Raw genomic sequence first — 19,952 nt, 5'->3', positions numbered from 1 at the left:
TAGAAACACTGCTAATCCAACAATAGTGCTTGGTGTCTGTACTATATAAACACTGCTAATACAACAATAGTGCTCGGTGTCTGCACTATAGAAACACTGCTAATCCAACAATAGTGTAGGTGTCTGTACTATATAAACACTGCTAATCCAACAATAGTTTAGGTGTCGGTACTATAGAAACACTGCTAATCCAACAATAGTGCTTGGTGTCTGTACTATATAAACACTGCTAATCCAACAATAGTGCTTGGTGTCTGTACTATATAAACACTGCTAATCCAACAATAGTGCTCGGTGTCTGTACTATATAAACACTGCTAATCCAACAATAGTGCTTGGTGTCTGTACTATATAAACACTGCTAATCCAACAATAGTGCTAGGTGTCTGTACTATAGAAACACTGCTAATCCAACAATAGTGCTCGGTGTCTGTACTATAGAAACACTGCTAATCCAACAATAGTGCTCGGTGTCTGTACTATAGAAACACTGCTAATCCAACAATAGTGCTTGGTGTCTGTACTATAGAAACACTGCTAATACAACAATAGTGTAGGTGTCTGTACTATATAAACACTGCTAATCCAACAATAGTGTAGGTGTCTGTACTATATAAACACTGCTAATCCAACAATAGTGTAGGTGTCTGTACTATATAAACACTGTTAATCCAACAATAGTGCTAGGTGTCTGCACTATAGAAACACTGCTAATCCAACAATAGTGCTTGGTGTCTGTACTATATAAACACTGCTAATACAACAATAGTGCTCGGTGTCTGCACTATAGAAACACTGCTAATCCAACAATAGTTTAGGTGTCTGTACTATATAAACACTGCTAATCCAACAATAGTGTAGGTGTCTGTACTATATAAACACTGCTAATACAACAATAGTGTAGGTGTATGTACTATAGAAACACTGCTAATACAACAATAGTGTAGGTGTATGTACTATAGAAACACTGCTAATACAACAATAGTGTAGGTGTCTGTACTATATAAACACTGCTAATCCAACAATAGTGCCAGGTGCCTGTACTATATAAACACTGCTAATCCAACAATAGTGTAGGTGTCTGTACTATATAAACACTGCTAATACAACAATAGTGTAGGTGTCTGTACTATATAAACACTGCTAATCCAACAATAGTGCCAGGTGCCTGTACTATAGAAACACTGTTAATCCAACAATAGTGCTAGGTGTCTGTACTATAGAAACACTGCTAATCCAACAATAGTGCTTGGTGTCTGTACTATATAAACACTGCTAATACAACAATAGTGCTAGGTGTCTGTACTATATAAACACTGCTAATCCAACAATAGTGCTTGGTGTCTGTACTATATAAACACTGCTAATCCAACAATAGTGCTAGGTGTCTGTACTATATAAACACTGCTAATCCAACAATAGTGCTCGGTGTCTGTACTATAGAAACACTGCTAATCCAACAATAGTGTAGGTGTATGTACTATAGAAACACTGCTAATACAACAATAGTGTAGGTGTATGTACTATAGAAACACTGCTAATACAACAATAGTGTAGGTGTCTGTACTATATAAACACTGCTAATCCAACAATAGTGCCAGGTGCCTGTACTATAGAAACACTGCTAATCCAACAATAGTGTAGGTGTCTGTACTATATTAACACTGCTAATCCAACAATAGTGTAGGTGTCGGTACTATATAAACACTGCTAATACAACAATAGTGTAGGTGTCTGTACTATATAAACACTGCTAATCCAACAATAGTGTAGGTGTCTGTACTATATAAAAACTGTTAATCCAACAATAGTGCTAGGTGTCTGTACTATATTAACACTGCTAATACAACAATAGTGTAGGTGTCTGTACTATATAAAAACTGTTAATCCAACAATAGTGCTCGGTGTCTGTACTATAGAAACACTGCTAATCCAACAATAGTGCTAGGTGTCTGCACTATAGAAACACTGCTAATCCAACAATAGTGCTTGGTGTCTGTACTATATAAACACTGCTAATACAACAATAGTGCTCGGTGTCTGCACTATAGAAACACTGCTAATCCAACAATAGTGTAGGTGTCTGTACTATAGAAACACTGCTAATCCAACAATAGTGCTAGGTGTCTGTACTATATAAACACTGCTAATCCAACAATAGTGCTTGGTGTCTGTACTATAGAAACACTGCTAATCCAACAATAGTGCTAGGTGTCTGTACTATATAAACACTGCTAATACAACAATAGTGTAGGTGTCTGTACTATATAAACACTGCTAATCCAACAATAGTGCTTGGTGTCTGTACTATAGAAACACTGCTAATACAACAATAGTGTATGTGTCTGTACTATAGAAACACTGCTAATCCAACAATAGTGTAGGTGTCTGTACTATAGAAACACTGCTAATACAAAACACTTGAATTAAAGGGGAACTACTCTCAAAAATGTAAATGTATTAGATTTTCCCCTAACCTCAAGTGGTCTCCTTTTGTAAGTATTGTTATGGACTTAGAACATACAATTGATTGTTTTTTTTGTCTGACTTTGAGAACAAAAACCTGAAATTCTGAATTTGTGAATTTCTGACTCATTTTCTCTGTTTCAATAAAAGGTGTAATATTATCCTACTGAACAGTACAGCTTGGGTTGGTCTACTATTATCCTACTGAACAGTACAGCTTGGGTTGGTCTACTATTATCCTACTGAACAGTACAGCTTGGGTTGGTCTACTATTATCCTACTGAACAGTACAGCTTGGGTTGGTCTACTATTATCCTACTGAACAGTACAGCTTGGGTTGGTCTACTATTATCCTACTGACCAGTACAGCTTGGGTTGGTCTACTATTATCCTACTGAACAGTACAGCTTGGGTTGCTCTACTATTATCCTACTGAACAGTACAGCTTGGGTTGGTCTACTATTATCCTACTGAACAGTACAGCTTGGGTTGCTCTACTATTATCCTACTGAACAGTACAGCTTGGGTTGGCCTGTAACAAGTAATTAACAGTACAGCTTGTAATGAAAGAGCAACAGTAAAATAACAATAGCAGGACTATATACAGGTCAGTACCTGGCTCTCAGAGAAGACAGGCTATGTAGCCCACAAAATGAGGTGGAAACTGAGATGCACTTCCTAACCTCCTGCCAAATGTATGACCAGTTAATTCATACTGTATGTTGTAGTCTGTCCAAGATTATCACAGACTGATCTCAGTTAATTCATACTGTATGTTGTCGTCTGTCTAATAATTAAATCACACAAGACTGACAGCCTGTAATTTTATTAAAAGCATTCAGTTGATTACATGGCAGTTTGGGCAACATCATAACAATAATCTACTTCATAATCAATATCATAACATTTATAATCAATAACATTATCTCTAACTACTAACAACATCACACTAATCTACATCATAATCAATAACATCAACAGTAAACAGCAACAAACCCCTTCATATACTATTATCAAAATACAACAGTACAGATGATTATAATAATACATGGATAATAATGAACACTACAGATGAATATAAGGTCTAAATATAAAGAATATAAGAACAATAAGATTGAATTGAGACACTAAATAAGATAGAATCTACTGAACTAAATAAGATAAAGAATCTGAGACACTAAATAAGATAAAGAATCTAAGAGACACTAAATAAGATGAAGAATCTAAGAGACACTAATTAAGATAAAGAATCAGTACACTTGAAGATAAAGAATCTAAGAGACACTAAATAAGATATTGAATCAGAGACACTAAATAAGGAATTGAGACACTAAATAAGATAAAGAATCTAAGTACCTAAATAAGATGAATCTAAGGCCTAAATAAGATAAAGAATCTAAAGACACTAAATAAGAAAAAGAATCTAAGAGACACTAAAGTAAGATAAAGAATCTAGCAGACACTAAATAAGATAAAGAATCTAAGAGACACTAAATAAGATAAAGAATCTAAGAGACACTAAATAAGATGACAAAATGAAGAGAGAAAAGAAGATAAAGAATCTAACACTAAATAAGATAAAAATGTATGAGACACTAAATAAGATAAAGTATATTGAGTCACTAAATAAGATGAAGAATATAAGAGACACTAAATAAGATAAGACCAATACATTCTGGAACATGAAACCCGTAATTGAGCTACTCTCTTAAAATAATGAAAAACCGATTTATTACCAAAATCCCAGTTTAGAACCCCCAAACCCCATCATAACAATAATGTTACATCATAATCAATATCAACATTTATGATCAATAACATCATTATCTCAAAACCCCATGTTACCAAAACATCACCCTAATGTTACCAAAAATCATGTTACCATAACATTTAAATCAATAACATCATTATCCCAATGTTACCAAAACACCATGTTACTGAAAACTACATCATAATCAATAACATCATGTTAGGTCAAAAAAGAATCCAAAACACCATGTTACCCAAAAAGTTAAAACCCCATGAACCCAAAACCAGTTATCCAAACCCCATGTTACCCAAACCCCATATTACAAAACAGACACCCCATGTGAGAAACCCACGTTAAAAAAATTAAAACCCCATGTTACCCAGAACCCCATGTTTCTCTGGTGGTAAAAAAATCAAACTAAATGAATAATGGTGGTTGCAGTCACTCCTTTTAGATTTCTTACAAGGTTCTAGAAAAATAAACAAATTCTCAAATTGTTATTAAAATTAGAAATACTTAAGGTTTGTCACCACATTTTAAACACGAGTCCACTGCTGACCATCGATTTAAAACACAAAACTGACCTAAGATCAGCATGAAGGATCAGCTTCATTCTACTCCTACTCCGTCCCCTGGGCTGCTCTCTCCTCTCCCGGTCCAGCTTCAGCTCTGGAGCTCAGAGAGACCATCTCCATGGCATTGACATAAAGATCCATGCTGCTCACCCTGTTCACTCTCTTCTGCCTCCTGGTGGGCTAGGGAGACAGCACCAACAGTCAGACATTTACTCTCTGGTATCATTCTCTCTCACCCTCTAGTTTAAATGACTTGTAACGTCTGAGTAAATGTCTTTACCTTGTAGTACAGGTAGGAGGTGGTGATGGCTGTCAGTAGGATCAGCAGCACTACAACGTGTCTGATGATGAAGGCTGGCAGAGGAGAGGCTGCAAACAGAAACACCTTTGATGAGGGGACTGATCATCATCACATAGATCTGTGGGAAATCTGTCAATGACAAAGTTATAGGTCTGGTTCATGTTCAGTTACCTGTGATGGTGAGGGAGAGGAGCTCACTCTCAGAGGAGAAGTTGTGAGAGAAAACATCATTGTCATAAACACAGCTGTAGTTCCCTTGGTGGGAGTCATCTGCAGCAGGGAAGAGGAAGGCAGCAGAGTGATTGACAGCTGGCTGGGTCTGGGTTCTGTTGGAGCCGGTGAACGTGAGGAGGAAGGAGCCTCCTGGGTACTGTGGCTGAGTGGAGCAGATGATGGTGAAGTTGTAGCCCCTGAACATCTCGGGCCCCTGGTGGCCCCTGAAGACCCCTCCCATTGGGTCAGTCAGGAAGATATCAGGCTGGACCAGGAGATCTGTAACAATAAAAGAGAACAAGAAAAACCTCTTCAACTAGTTTCCTATAGATATGACAATAACATCAGCATGTAACAGTGCCAGCCACCCTCCCTCACAGGGCAACATGAGTAGTGGGCCTACAGTCACTGAGACAACATATGTTGATATCAGGCTGAAGCAGGACATCTGGAACAAGAGGAGAGAAAAAGAAAACGTAGCTCCTCAACTACTTTCCTCATTTAGATGTGACAATAACATGACATGTGACAGTGGTAGTAAGTGGAGACATTCACTGAGGTAACACTCACATACAAAAGCATTCTGGGATATTTAAGTTGTATTTGATTCCTACTTGACTGAGTGATCTATTTAGTAAAGCAGACTGGCAAGTTAAACAGTCATCATGAGAGGTGCAGAGGAAGTTGTATGAATGAAGGAAATGAGTTATAATTATAATATGTTGATATTTCCTGAGCAGATCACTGTGAGTCCAGGAAGGAGATATAATACATGGACTAAAGTATGTGGAACTCAGCAGTGAGTTTTTTTCAATCATATATTCTTCAGCTTGTGTTGTCTTTCACAGCTGAGCGTTGTTGCTCCAAGGTTCACGTTTCTGTGAGATTTTGTGGACATTTTCTATCAATGTTTGTCAAGATTGCATGGCTGTGTGCTCAATTTTGTTGCTCCTAGGCGTGCTGAATCCACCTAATGTCCACCTACTTTTGGTAATATAGTGTATCTTGTTATTACCTGAGCAGATCACTGTGAGTCCAGGACGGAGATCATAAGTTCTCCAACATTCCCTCAGTGAAGACTCAGACCCAGAACAGGAAACTCCAAACCCTCTAGTGGTGTTTCCAGGTAGTACTGAAACATTGGAGCCACAACCCAGCTGTCTACACACTACTGCAGCTACATCCCAGTCCTCAGCTCCCACAGTCCTCCACTCTCCCTGGTCGTACCACTCCACTCCACCAGCACAGCGACTGCCTCCTCCTACCAGCCTCACATCATCAGGCTCTGAGAAAAGAAAAGAGAGAGACAGTAATCTTACTATTTTCTCACTAAAACACACCTATATTGTCTCTCATATTCTTCACTCCAGGTGAGAAACAATGTTGACTGAGTGACAAACTGTTTCTTACCTGAGCAGGTGAGTCCAACAGCATTACCAGGTAGGCAGGTGTTGTTCTCTCTGTCTGAGGTGTCACAGTCCAGGAGAAGGGACTCTTTGCCTTTACACTGGAACTCTTTATCCCAGGTCTGACCCTCACCTTCTCCATAGAGCCCCCCCTGTAGAGCTGCAGGAGCCCCACAGCCAACATCCCTACAGACTACCTCTGCATCCTGCCGGTCAAAGTCAGCTTCACACACTGAGGCCCAGGACTGATTGGACTTCACCTCCACTCTCCCAGAGCAGAGACCAGCTCCATCCACAAGCCGCACAGACTCTGGAGAAAAAGAGTTGGTTGAACATTCAATCAGTTTTGTTGATGACACTGTCAAGGACTAAACACAAATATGTTGGATAAAAGATTGTAGTTTGCTATGTTTGATACTGTAAGAGGTAGAAATGGGTTCTTAGTCACTCAGGATCGGGTTGGGAATAATGCAGGCAGGAGACAGGAATAAGTTCACTTCACTTTATAGAAAATAAACAGCTGGACATCCATCAGGCAGCTTCACTTCAGTACCATCTGAACTACAATGATCTGCCCATGAACATCTCCCATAAACCAATATGACAAACACAAATATAATGTTTAAATACATCTGACATCTCTCCCTCTATTTAAATGAATTAAAAAACATAAAACATGATACATGGTAATATTGTATAATGTATAAATAAATCTCTCAATTTGACCAGTCTCTTACCTGAACAGGTCACATGACGATAATATCCACCATCACAGACACCAGGTCCTCTTGATGCCACACTGTCGAATAGAAGACTCATCTCTCCTACAACCCATATAGTCTGACTCCTCTTCTTCCATCTTCAATCAGAGGTCCTCTAGATTCAGATACAGGATTCCCACAGTCCAGCTGTCTACACACAACCTTAACCTCTCTCATCATTCTCCACCACCTAGAACATAGACCCAACCACTCTCCTCTGTAGAAGACTTCCACTGTCCCAGAACAGGAAGTGGTCCCATCCACCAGTCTGACTGAGTATTTATCTGTAAACAGCAGAGAGGAAAACACAGTGGTGAGGACAGATGATGACAGTGATTCTGTTATTCTAACAGCAGTAATGCTTTGTGGTTGACAAGTATTAGTAGTTCCATAAAACACTACTTGTTATTGGGTTGTAGAATGGTTTGTATGGACACATGAATTTCTCCATGTGGGATAATAAAGTTGACAATATTGAACTGCTATAATCACTGTAGATTTATACTCTACCTACCTGGTGGACTGACGCTTTGAGCCTGGAGATCTGAGGAGAAAGAGAGAGACAGAGGAGAAAGAGACAGAGAGAAACAAAGGAGAAAGGGAGGAGTCAGAGGAAGAGAGAGATCAAGGTTAAATGAACATCAACATGACCTTTCATGATGTGATGGGGAAGACAGGCTTATCGTTGGTATGGTGCAACAACACCCATGTGTACATACACCATATATACAAAAGTATGTGGACACCCCTTCAAATTAGTGGATTCTATTTCAGCCACACCCCTTCCTGACAGATGTATAAAATCAAGCACTCAGCCATGCAATCTCCATAGACAAACATTGTCAGTAGAATTGAGTTAATGAACTCCCCCTCTCTTCTCCTCTTCTCCTCTTCTCCTCTTCTCCCTCTTCTCCCCCTCTACTCTTCTCCTCAACTCCCCCTCTTCTCCTCTTCTCCCCCCTCTACTCTTCTCCTCTTCTCCCCCCTCTACTCTACTCTTCTCCTCAACTTCCCCCTCTACTCTTCTCCTCTTCTCCCCCCTCTACTCTTCTCCTCAACTCCCCCCTCTACTCTTCTCCTCAACTCCCCCTCTACTCTTCTCCTCTTCTCCTTCTCTACTCTTCTCCTCAACTCCCCCTCTACTCTTCTCCTGAACTCCCCCTCTTCTCTTCTCCTCTTCTCCCCCTCTACTCTTCTCCTCTTCTTCCCCCTCTACTCTTCTTCCCCTCTTCTCCCCTCTCTTCTACCCATCTCTCTCCATCTTCTCTCTTCTCCCTCTCTTCTTCTCTCTTCCCCCTCTTCTCTCCTCCTCTCTTCTCCTCTTCTCCCCAATTCTACCCCTCCCCTCTGCTCTTCTCCCCCTCTCCATTTCTCCTCCCTGCTCCCACTCTCTTCTCCTCTTCTCCCCTCTCTTCTCCTCCCTCCCTTCTCCTCTTCTTCCCCTCCTCTCCCACCTCTGCTTTTCTCCCCCTCTCCTCTCCTCCCCTCCCCTCTCTTCTCGTCTTCTCACCTCCCCTCTCCTCTTGTCTTCTCCCCACCCCCCTTCTCCATCCTCTTCTCCCTCTCTTCTCCTCTTCTGACCCTCTCTTCTCCTCTTCTCCCCCTCTCCTCTTCTTCCCTCTCTTCTCCTCTTCTCCCCCTCTCTTCTCCTCTTCTCCCCCTCTCCTCTTCTCCCCCTCTCTTCTCCTCTTCTCCCCCTCTCTTCTCCTCTTCTCCCCTCTCTTCTACTCTCCTCCCCCTCTCTTCTCCTCTTCTCCCCCTCTCTTCTCCTCTTCTTCCCAATTCTACCCCTCCCTCTCCTCGTCTCTCTCCTCTCTCCTCCCCACTCGCCTTATCTCCCCGTTCGTCTCCTCCCCTTCTCCTCTCCTCTTCTCCCCCTCTCTTCTCCTCTTCTTCCCCCTTCTCCCCTCTCCTCTTCTCCCTCTTCTCCCCCTTCTCCCCCTCTCCTCTTCTCCCCCCTCTCCTCTTCTCCCCCTTCTCCCCCTCTCTCTTCATCTTCTCCCCACTCTCCTCTTATCCCACTTCTCCCCCTCTCTCTTCATCTTCTCCCCATCTATCCCTCTCTCCCTCTCTTCTCCTTAACTCCCCCTCTACTCTTCTCCCCTTCTCCCCCTCTCTTCTACTCTTCTTCCCAATTCTACCCCTCCCTCTCCTCGTCTCACCCCTCTGCTCTTCCCCCCTCTTCTCTTCTCATCTCCTCTCTTCTCCTCTTCTCCCCCTCTCCTCTTCTCTTCTCCTCTTCTTCCCCTCCCCCTCTCCTCTTCTCCTCCCTTCTCCCCCTTTCTTCTCCCCCTCCCTTCTCCACTTCTTCCTCTCCCCTCCCCACCTCTACTTTTCTCCCCCTCTACTCTCCTCCTCTCACCTCTTCTCCCTCCTCCCCACTCACCTTATCCCCCTCTCTTCTCCTCCGCCTCTCTTCTCCTCTTCATCCCCTCCTCTCCTCTTCTCCAACTCTCCTCTTCTTCACCTCTCCCCTTCTCCCTCTCCTCTCTCCTCCTCTCCTCTCTTCCTCCTCTCTTACCTCCTCTCCGCTCTCCTCCTATCTTCCCCCTCATCTCCCCCTCTCCCCCTCTTATCCCCCTCTCCTCTTCTCCCCCTCTCTTCTCCTCTTCTCCCTCTCTCCTTCTCTTCGCACTGTCATCATCTCCCCCTCCCCTCTTCTCCCCCTCCTATCCCCTCTGCCTTTTTCCCCCTCTCTTCTCCTCTTCCCCTTCTCCTCTTCTGACCTTTTATTCTTCTCTTCTCCCCCTTTCCTTGTCACCCCTCTCTTCTCCTCTCCTCTCTTCTCCTCTTCTCCCCTCTCCTCTCTTCTCCTCTCTTCTCCTCTCCTCCCCTCCCCCTTCTCCTCTTCTCCCCTCTCCTCTCTTCTCCTCTTCTCCCCCTCTCCTCTCTTCTCCTCTACTCCCCCTCGCTTCTCCTCTCCTCCCCTTCTCATCTCCTCTACTCCCCCTCGCTTCTCCTCTCCTCTCTTCTCCTCTACCCCCTCACTTCTCCCCTCCCCTCCCTCCCTCCCCTCCCCCCTCTCCTCTCCATTTCATTCTGTACTCCAACATCTGCCTGGTATTCAAGATAACACACAACATTGCAGCACCAAATTTGTTTTCATCAACCTCAGACTTAAATATCAGTTTTCCAAGAACCTCCACCAGGGGAACTGTAGAATCCTCAAACGGTCCACCACCTTCTCCCAAACTGCCTTCTCATAGAAACCAATAGACATGGAATGGCCTCACCTCAACATGGATCTAGTCCAATCAGATGTGTCTCACCTCAACATGGATCTAGTCCAATCAGACATGTCTCACCTCAACATGGATGTAGTCCAATTAGATGTGTCTCACCTCAACATGGATCTAGTCCAATTAGAGCGTGTCTCACCTCAACATGGATCTAGTCCAATCAGGCGTGTCTCACCTCAACATGGATCTAGTCCAATCAGACGTGTCTCACCTCAACATGGATCTAGTCCAATCAGACGTGTCTCACCTCAACATGGATCTAGTCCAATCAGACGTGTCTCACCTCAACATGGATCTAGTCCAATTAGACGTGTCTCACCTCAACATGGATCTAGTCCAATTAGACGTGTCTCACCTCAACATGGATCTAGTCCAATTAGACGTGTCTCACCTCAACCCGTGCATTGACTATCGAGGTATCAACCAAATCACTGTGAGGTACAGCTCCCTGCTTAGTCAATGCACAGGGCTTCTTCACAAAATTGGATCTCAGGAGCGTTTACAACCTGGTGCATATCCGGGAAGCGACGAGGGGAAGACGTCATTTAGTACCACCTCAGGGCACTATGAGAACCTTGTCATGCCGTACGGGTTGATGTCTTCCAGACCTTCCAGATTTTGATGTCTTCCAGATTTTCCGGGACCTGCAGGGGCAGGGTGTAGTAGTGTATATATCGACCACATTCTGATATACTCCGCTACACGCGCCAAGTGTGTGTCCCTGATGCTCAAGGTACTTGGTCGACTGTTGGAGCCTGACCTGTACGTCAAGGCTGAGAAATGTCTGTTCTTCCAACAGTCTGTCTCCTTCCTAGGGTGCCGCATTTCAGCTTCAGGGTGGAGATGGAGAGTGACTGCATTTCAGCTTCAGGGGTGGAGATGGAGAGTGACTGCATTTCAGCTTCAGGGATGGAGATGGAGAGTGACTGCATTTCCACTTCAGGGGTGGAGATGGAGAGTGACTGCATTTCAGCTTCAGGGGTGGAGATGGAGAGTGACTGCATTTCAGCTTCAGGGATGGAGATGGAGAGTGACCGCATTCAGCTTCAGGGGTGGAGATGGAGAGTGACTGCATTTCAGCTTCAGGGGTGGAGATGGAAGTGACTGCATTTCAGCTTCAGGGGTGGAGATGGAGAGTGACTGCATTTCAGCTTCAGGGGTGGAGATGGAGAGTGACTGCATTTCAGCTTCAGGGGTGGAGATGGAGAGTGACTGCATTCAGCTTCAGGGGTGGAGATGGAGAGTGACTGCATTTCCACTTCAGGGGTGGAGATGGAGAGTGACTGCATTTCAGCTTCAGGGGTGGAGATGGAGAGTGACTGCATTTCAGCTTCAGGGGTGGAGATGGAGAGTGACTGCATTTCAGCTTCAGGGATGGAGATGGAGAGTGACTGCATTTCAGCTTCAGGGGTGGAGATGGAGAGTGACTACACATTCCACTTCAGGGGTGGAGATGGAGAGTGACTGCATTTCAGCCGGGTGGAGATGGAGAGTGACTCATTTCAGCTTCAGGGATGGAATGGAGGTGACGGCATTTGGTCAGGAAGCCAAATACTACCGCAGGTTTATCCAGGGCGTTGGTCAGGTAGCCAACTACTACCGCATTTATCCAGGGGTGGAGATAGCCAACTACTGTAGGTTTATCCGAACTTTGGTCAGGTAGCCAACTACTAAAGGAGGTCCAGGCCTTTGGTCAGGTAGCGACTCCCATTACCTCACTGCTGAAGGGGGACCGGTGGTCAGTGGACGGCTGACCGCGGACAGGGCTTTTGGTCACCTGAGGGCTCTGTTTACCTCGGCTCCTGTGCTGGCTCATCCGGATCTGGGATAGGAGCCGTGCTCTCTGGCTCAGGTAGCCACTAAGCTCCGCCCCTGTGCTTTTTTTCGGAAGAAGCTCAGCCCGTCAGGTAGCGAAACTACTATGTGGGGGATCGGGAGCTGTTGGCTGTGTGCTCTGAAGGCTACTGACCGGGGGGCTTGGATCTGGACTGACCACTTTGGCTTGAAGGAGACTGAACCCTCACCAGGCAAGGTGGAGACTGAACCCATTACTCGCCATCTGGACTGCCACCACTGAACCCTCGCCAGGAGGTACACCCTCGCCCGGGCGGAACCCTGCAGGCAAGGTGGAGACTGAACCCTCGCCAGGCAAGGTGGTCACCTGAGGCAAGCTCTGAACCCTTACCTCGGACTGAACCCTCGCCAGGCAAGGTGGGACTGAACCATCCAGGCAAGGTGGAGACGGGAGCAAGGTGGAGACTGAACCCTGCAAGGTGGACACTCTCAGCCGCAAGGTGAACGCCACTGAACCCCGCCAGGCAAGGTGGAGACTCGCCAGGCAAGGTGGAACTGAGCCCTCAGCCAGGCAAGGTGGAGACTGAAACTAAACCCCGCCAGGCAAGGTGGAGACTGAACCCTCGCCAGGCAAGGTGGAGGCAAGGTGGAGACTGAAGCCTCTGAAGCGTGGTGACTGAACCCTCACCAAACCTCGCCAGGCAAGGTGGAGACTAACACCCTATTCTCATCTGGACGGAACCCTCGCCAGGCAAGGTGGAGTACATCCGCCAGGCTGGAACTGAACCCTCGCCAGGCAAGGTGGAGACTGAACCCTCGCCAGGCAAGGTGGAGACTAAACCCTCGCCAGGCAAGGTGGAGACTGAACCTCGCCAGGCAAGTTGGAGACTGAACCCTCGCCAGGCAAGGTGGAGACTGAACCCTCGCCAGGCAAGGTTGGACATGAATTTTTTGTACCCTTTTGTTTTCACCGTCCTACAGACCAGGTTCCCAGAACGCTGAGGCAGACGCACTGTCCTACAGACCAGGTTCCTAAGGCAGATGCAACGACCAAGAACGCTAAGGCAGACACACTGTCCTACAGACCAGGTTCCCAGAACGCGAAGGCAACGCACTGTCCCGGATGTATGACACAGAGGAGGCGGTCCATAGATCACCTCCCACTCCCGAATTTCGGCCTCTTGCCTGGTGGCACCGGTAGTGTGGGAGCTGGATGCGGACATCGAGCGGCGTTACGTACAGAGCCCACTCCCCTCCACCTGCCCAGAGGGACGTTACAGCCCTTACCCATTCCACAATGTCCGTGGTCGCACCTGTCTGTGGATTTCCTCAAGGATCTTCCTCTCTCACGATCCTGGTCGTTGTGGATCAGTTCTCTAAGTCCTGCCGTCTCCTTCCTTTTCCCAGTCTCCTTACGGCCCTACTGACTGAGGAGGCCCTGTTTACACACATCTTCCGGCACTATGGGGTGCCAGATGTTATAGTGTCTGATCGAGGTCACCAGTTCACGTCAAGGGTCTGGAGGGCGTTTATGGAACGTCTGGGGTCTCGGTCAGCCTTACCTCTGGTTTTCACCTGCGCCACCGCAGTGAGGCCCTGGTCTGGCTCTCGACCCGAAACCTGCCCCTCCGCCTGCCCTGCCAGAAGCTGGGCCCGCTGTTTGTGGGGCCATTCAAAGTCCTGAGGAGACTGAACGAGGTTTGCTTCAGGTTACAACTTCCCCTCGATTACCGTATTAACCCCTCGTTCCATGTGTCTCTACTCAGGCCGGTGGTGGCTGGTCCACTCCATGAGTCTGAGGTGCAGGTGGTTCCTCCACCCCCTCTGGACATCGAGGGGGCCCCGGCGTATGCTGTTTGAGCCATAATGGACTCGAGGCATCGGGCGAAAGGCCTTCAGTACCTCGTGGAGTGGGAGGGGTACGGTCCGGAAGAGAGATGCCGGGTGCCGGTGTCAGACCCTTCATTGCTGTGGGAGTTCCACCGTCTCCACCCGGATCGCCCTGCGCGTCAAGGGGGGTTACTGTTACAACTTCCACAGAAGTCGGTCCCGCTCCTTGTTCGGGCAGCGTTCGGCGTTCGACGTCATCGGCCTTCCAGCCATCGCCGATCCACTTTTCATTTTCCATTTGTTTTGTCTTTGTTTTAAACGCCTGGTTCCAATTCTAAATGACATGTTCATTATTTAACCCTCTGTTTTCTCCATGGTTTTTGTGCGGGATTGTTTTATGTATGTTTGGTCTGTTACTGTGGGCTCGGTATTTACGACACGTTATTGGAATATTTGAGTAAGTTACATGTGTTACTCATCTCTACTGTCCTGACTCCTCTGCACCAGCTACCCAGACCATTACAGTAGGACTGTGAACAAAGTAGCTGCATTGTCAAAGACTCTAGCCTGAGGTCACCCAAAGACAAGTAATCCAGAACTTTCTCTGGTAAAGAATTACAAATCTACCACTTTCATATAAACCCCTCGATACACAGCAGAACATCTACAATGAATCCATCCACCAAACATCCTGATTTGTTTTAATGAACACTTTTTATGAAACTAAAATAACCTTCAACTACAGTATATATGAAGGGATTGTTGTCATTGTTATATTATATAGGCTACAGGAAGTTATATTCTTCCATTTTATATAACAGGTTCTCCTCCATCTACAATCATCAGGTCTGCTTGCAGAGGAACAGAATGTCTTGGAAAGCCAGACCTTCCATTACTATTTATCAAGCATACACACTCACACTCTTTCAAACATTATTATTTGAGAAAGTTATTAGGGGTAGTAACTAGCATAACTTATTTGACTATTTCTTTCACACACCTCATTGGCTAGGTTAGCTAGCAAGCTGTCATTAATTTCCATCACTAATTAATATCCAGAAACAAGTCTTCAATGTCTATAACCACATAAAAACAAGAGACCAGCACTGAAATACCAAGAGATGAACATAGAGAAAAGTCCCTTCATCCAGCTGGACCTGAAGCTTAGTTCACAAACCACTACTAACCCAACAAAGCCTCAGGACAGATCTCAGACAGTCTGGCCCAAACAAATTATAACCAAACATACATAAACGATGGCAAACTATCTGACCACTGTGACTGAGAAAAAAAACTGAAAAAATTGACAATTTACAGACTCAGTGAGCATAGCCTTGCTATTGAGAGGGGTAGGCAGAGAGAAGACAGGCTATGTGCCCACTGCCCACAAAATGAGTTGGATACTGAGCTGCACTTCCTAACCTCCTGCCAAATGTACAACGATAAAGAGACACATATTTCCCTCAGATTACAAAGACCCCAAAATAATTTGAAAACAAATATAATATTGTTATCTGTTAGGTAAAATACCACAGTGTGCAATCATGTCAGCAGAATGTGTGACCTGTTGTGATGAGAACAGGGTAACCATTGGAGAACAAACACCACAGTAAATAAAACTTAGTGGAGCCAGATGGCTGAGAGGGCCCTAGTGGAGCCAGCTGGTTGAGAGGGCCCTAGTGGCCAGCTGGTTGAGGGCCTAGTGGAGCCAGATGACTGAGAGGGCTCTAGTGGAGCCAGCTGGTTGAGAGGGCCCTAGTGGAGCCGGCTGGTTGAGGGCCCTAGTGGAGCCAGCTGGTTGAGAGGGCCTAGTGGAGCTAGCTGGATGAGAGGGCCCTAGTGGAGCCAGCTGGTTGAAGGGCCCTAGTGGAGCCGGCTGGTTGAGAGGGCCTAGTGGAGCCAGATGGCTAAGTGGGCCCTAGTGGAGCCGGCTGTTTGAGAGGGCCTAGTGGAGCCAGCTGGTTGAGAGGGCCTAGTGGAGCCAGATGACTGAGAGGGCTCTAGTGGAGCCAGCTGGCTGAGAGGGCCTAGTGGAGCCGGCTGGTTGAAGGGCCCAAGTGTAGCCAGCTGGTTGAGAGGGCCCTAGTGGAGCCAGATGACTGAGAGGGCCTTAGTGGAGTCGGCTGGTTGACAGGGCCCTACTCGAGCCAGCTGGCTGAGTACTCTAGTGGAGCCGGCTGGTTGGGAGGGCCCTAGTGGAGCCAGCTGGTTGAGGGGCCTAGTGAAGCCAGATGACTGAGAGGGCCTTAGTGGAGCCGGCTGTTTGAGAGGGCCCTAGTGGATCCGGCTGACTGAGAGGGCCTTAGTGGAGCCAGCTGGTTTAGAGGGCCTTAGTGGATCCGGCTGACTGAGAGGGCCTTAGTGGAGCCAGCTGGTTGATAGGGCCCTACTGGAGTCAGCTGGCTGAGAGGGCCCTAGTGGAGCCAGATGACTGAGAGGGCCCTAGTGGAGCCGGCTGGTTGAGAGGGCCCTAGTGGAGCCGGCTGGTTGAGAGTGCCCATGTGGAGCCAGCTGGTTGAGAGGGCCCTGTTGGAGCTGGCTTGTTGAGAGGGCCTTAGTGAAGCCAGCTGGTTGAGAGGGCCTTAGTGGAGCCGGCTGACTGAGAGGGCCTTAGTGGAACCGGCTGACTGAGAGGGCCTTGGGCGAAGCCAACTGGTTGAGAGGGGCCTGTGGATCCAGCTGGTTTTGAGAGGGCCTTAATGGATCCAGCTGGTTGAGGTGCCCCTAGTGGAGCAGGCTGGTTGAGGAGAGCCCTAGTGGAGCCAGCTGGTTGAAAGGGCCCGATAAGAGCCAGCTGGTTGAGAGGACCCTAGTGGAGCCAGCTGGTTGAGAGGGCCCTAGTGGAGCCAGCTGGTTGAGAGGGCACCAGTGGAGCCAGTTGGTTGGGAGGGCACCAGTGTAGCCAGCTGGTTGAGAGGGCCCTATTGGAGCTGGCTTGTTGAAAGGGCCTTAGTGGAGCTGGCTTGTTGAGAGAGCCTTAGTGGAGCCGGCTGACTGTGAGGGCCTTAGTGGAGCCAGCTGACTGTGAGGGCCTTAGTGGAGCCAGCTGACTGAGAGGGCCTTAGTGGATCCAGCTGGCTGAGAAGGTCTTAGTGTTGCCCTTACTTGATACTTTCTCTCTCCTCCTCAAATATCCCCTCCCCTTCTCTCTCCCTCCCTTTCTCTCTCATTCTCTCTCCTCCACAAATCTCTCTCCCTTCACCTCTCCACCCTCCCTTCTCTCTCTCCCCTACCCTCCTCTGTCCCCTCCCCTTCTCTCTCCCTCTGTTCACCCCATTCCTCCCCCTCTCCTCTCTCTCACGCTGCTCATCTCTCTTTTTTCTCTCTCGCTCATGTTCTCTCTCTCTCTCATAGTGTTGGACCTGTTGATCTTGACTCAGCTCATAGACCTCTAGCATCTACACCCCTCCCTTCTCCTACTCTAACATAACACCAATATAATATATAATACATCGTATATACTCTCATTCATTTACATTGAGACAGATACAATCAATCATTGACACACTGAATATACAACAGTCAGATGCAGGACACCATCACAACTTAACTGACATTAGTGCCTGTCCCCAGATGGACAGTTAGACTACAGTAAAGTATATTTACAGGTGATCACATCATTGTCCTGCTTTGAGACACATGTTTACTGTCTGCTTCCAGTTGTATGTTATTTTACTAACCCTGCAAATTATAATATATCTTACAATATTAAATCATATCTCAGTAACTGTCACAAGTGTATATCACTATAACAGCATCCTACCTGCTCCAGAATAGGATCATGAAAATCACTGCAGGTATCATATCTGTCTCTAACTGGGGCTCCACTGAGCGAAACAAGTCTACTGTCATGTAGAGAGGACTGAAAGTGAAATACTGCTAGACTATATGACTTCTATCATCTCTTCCTTACTTCTGTATTTGTTGACAAACCTTTAAGCAGATAAGATCAGTGGTTAAACCCACCAACCTACAGGAAACACTGACATTAGAAAAACTCCACAGGAAACTGCTGGCAGAGCAGCAAAGTTACACATAGTTGTTGCAATAACATCACAAGTTCACAGCTGATTATATACATGTTTTCACTCTCTCGTATTTATGATCACCTATGTCAATGTGTGTGTGTATCAATAAGCTAAGTTACCTTATAAAGTAACTTGGTACAGTAGCTTTCTCTGAATTCATTAGCATTGTCCACTGTCACACAATACCAACATGTCAAAACCAGACAGTGGTTACTTCTCTTTATCTAGTTTCAGTCTAAACCAGACCCAACCTGCAAGCCCACTCTCCCTCAGCCAGGGCCTAACCACAAAGACTAATATAGACTCAGACCCAGCCTGCAAGAACACTCTCACATCAGCCAGGGCCGAACCCACAAAGACTAATATAGATGCTTGTACAACGTATAGTGGCAGAGTTTTAGACACATAGAAACAGTATATATTATAAGGCCTGCAGCAAAACAGATGAATCTTCAAGTCCCTTAATCACTAATGGGGAGGGTCTTTGGGCCCCACCCTCTACAATGACATTAACACTTGGTAGACTATATAACTTAAACATCCATGGTGGTGATATTAACACTTTGTAGACTATATAACTTAAACATATTGGTTGTTCCTGTTGGGTAGCAACTTCACCAGCTTGTTGTTGTTGTTTTTCTGAAGCATCTTGTGTGATGTTGGTCTTGAGGGGAGAAGGTGAGAAGATGGATTCTACTCTAGATACAGTACAGTTACAGTACATTACTATATACAGCACATTACTATATACAGTACAGTTACAGTACATTACTATATACAGTACATTACTATATACAGTACAGTTACAGTACATTACTATATACAGTACAGTTACAGTACATTACTATATACAGTACAGTTACAGTACATTACTATATACAGTACAGTTACAGTACATTACTATATACAGTACATTACTATATACAGTACAGTTACAGTACATTACTATATACAGTACATTACTATATACAGTACAGTTACAGTTACAGTACATTACTATATACAGTACAGTTACAGTACATTACTATATACAGTACATTATTATATACAGTACATTGCTATATACAGTACATTACTATATACAGTACAGTTACAGTACATCACTATATTTAGTACATTACTATATACAGTACATTACTATATACAGTACATTACTATATACAGTACAGTTACAGTACATTACTATATACAGTACATTACTATATACAGTACAGTTACAGTACATTACTATATACAGTACAGGTACAGTACATTACTATATACAGTACAGTACAGTTACAGTACATTACTATATACAGTACAGTTACAGTACATTACTATATACAGTACAGTTACAGTACATTACTATATACAGTACAGTTACAGTACATTACTATATACAGTACATTACTATATACAGTGAAGTTACAGAACATTACAATATACAGTACAGTTCCAGTACATTACTATATATAGTACAGTTACAGTTCCCAAACACAGACAAACACTTCCCGTGTTTGAAAGAAAAAAACTTCCTACAAAGACTATTTTCCTGACTGTCTCTACTGATGGCCTCTAACAGCAGAATAAAATAAGTGGGATATTTAAAC

At 45.4% G+C, this 19,952-nt stretch overlaps 1 protein-coding gene across 1 annotated transcript in view; it reads right to left on the bottom strand.

Annotated features, from left to right (window-relative positions):
- Positions 1-19,952, bottom strand: part of LOC135537363 (scavenger receptor cysteine-rich type 1 protein M130-like) — a gene marked incomplete at its 3' end in the record, with an annotated part of 89,580 nt that overhangs the window by 47,012 nt on the left and 22,616 nt on the right. Inside the window, exons 9-14 of the mRNA XM_064963552.1 lie at positions 13,592-13,764; positions 12,736-12,977; positions 7,449-7,510; positions 6,716-7,021; positions 6,321-6,590; positions 5,264-5,584 (exon numbers count right to left, since the gene is read on the bottom strand). Of these exons, the coding sequence (XP_064819624.1) occupies positions 5,264-5,584; positions 6,321-6,590; positions 6,716-7,021; positions 7,449-7,510; positions 12,736-12,977; positions 13,592-13,764 (1,374 nt within the window). The remainder of the gene's footprint in view (positions 1-5,263; positions 5,585-6,320; positions 6,591-6,715; positions 7,022-7,448; positions 7,511-12,735; positions 12,978-13,591; positions 13,765-19,952) is intronic.

The sequence above is a fragment of the Oncorhynchus masou genome, unplaced genomic scaffold, assembly GCF_036934945.1.
Source record: "Oncorhynchus masou masou isolate Uvic2021 unplaced genomic scaffold, UVic_Omas_1.1 unplaced_scaffold_756, whole genome shotgun sequence".
NCBI classification, from domain to species: Eukaryota; Metazoa; Chordata; class Actinopteri; order Salmoniformes; family Salmonidae; genus Oncorhynchus; species Oncorhynchus masou.
Note: the sequence above shows the minus strand (reverse complement) of the source record. Positions and strands in the feature narration are given on the sequence as shown.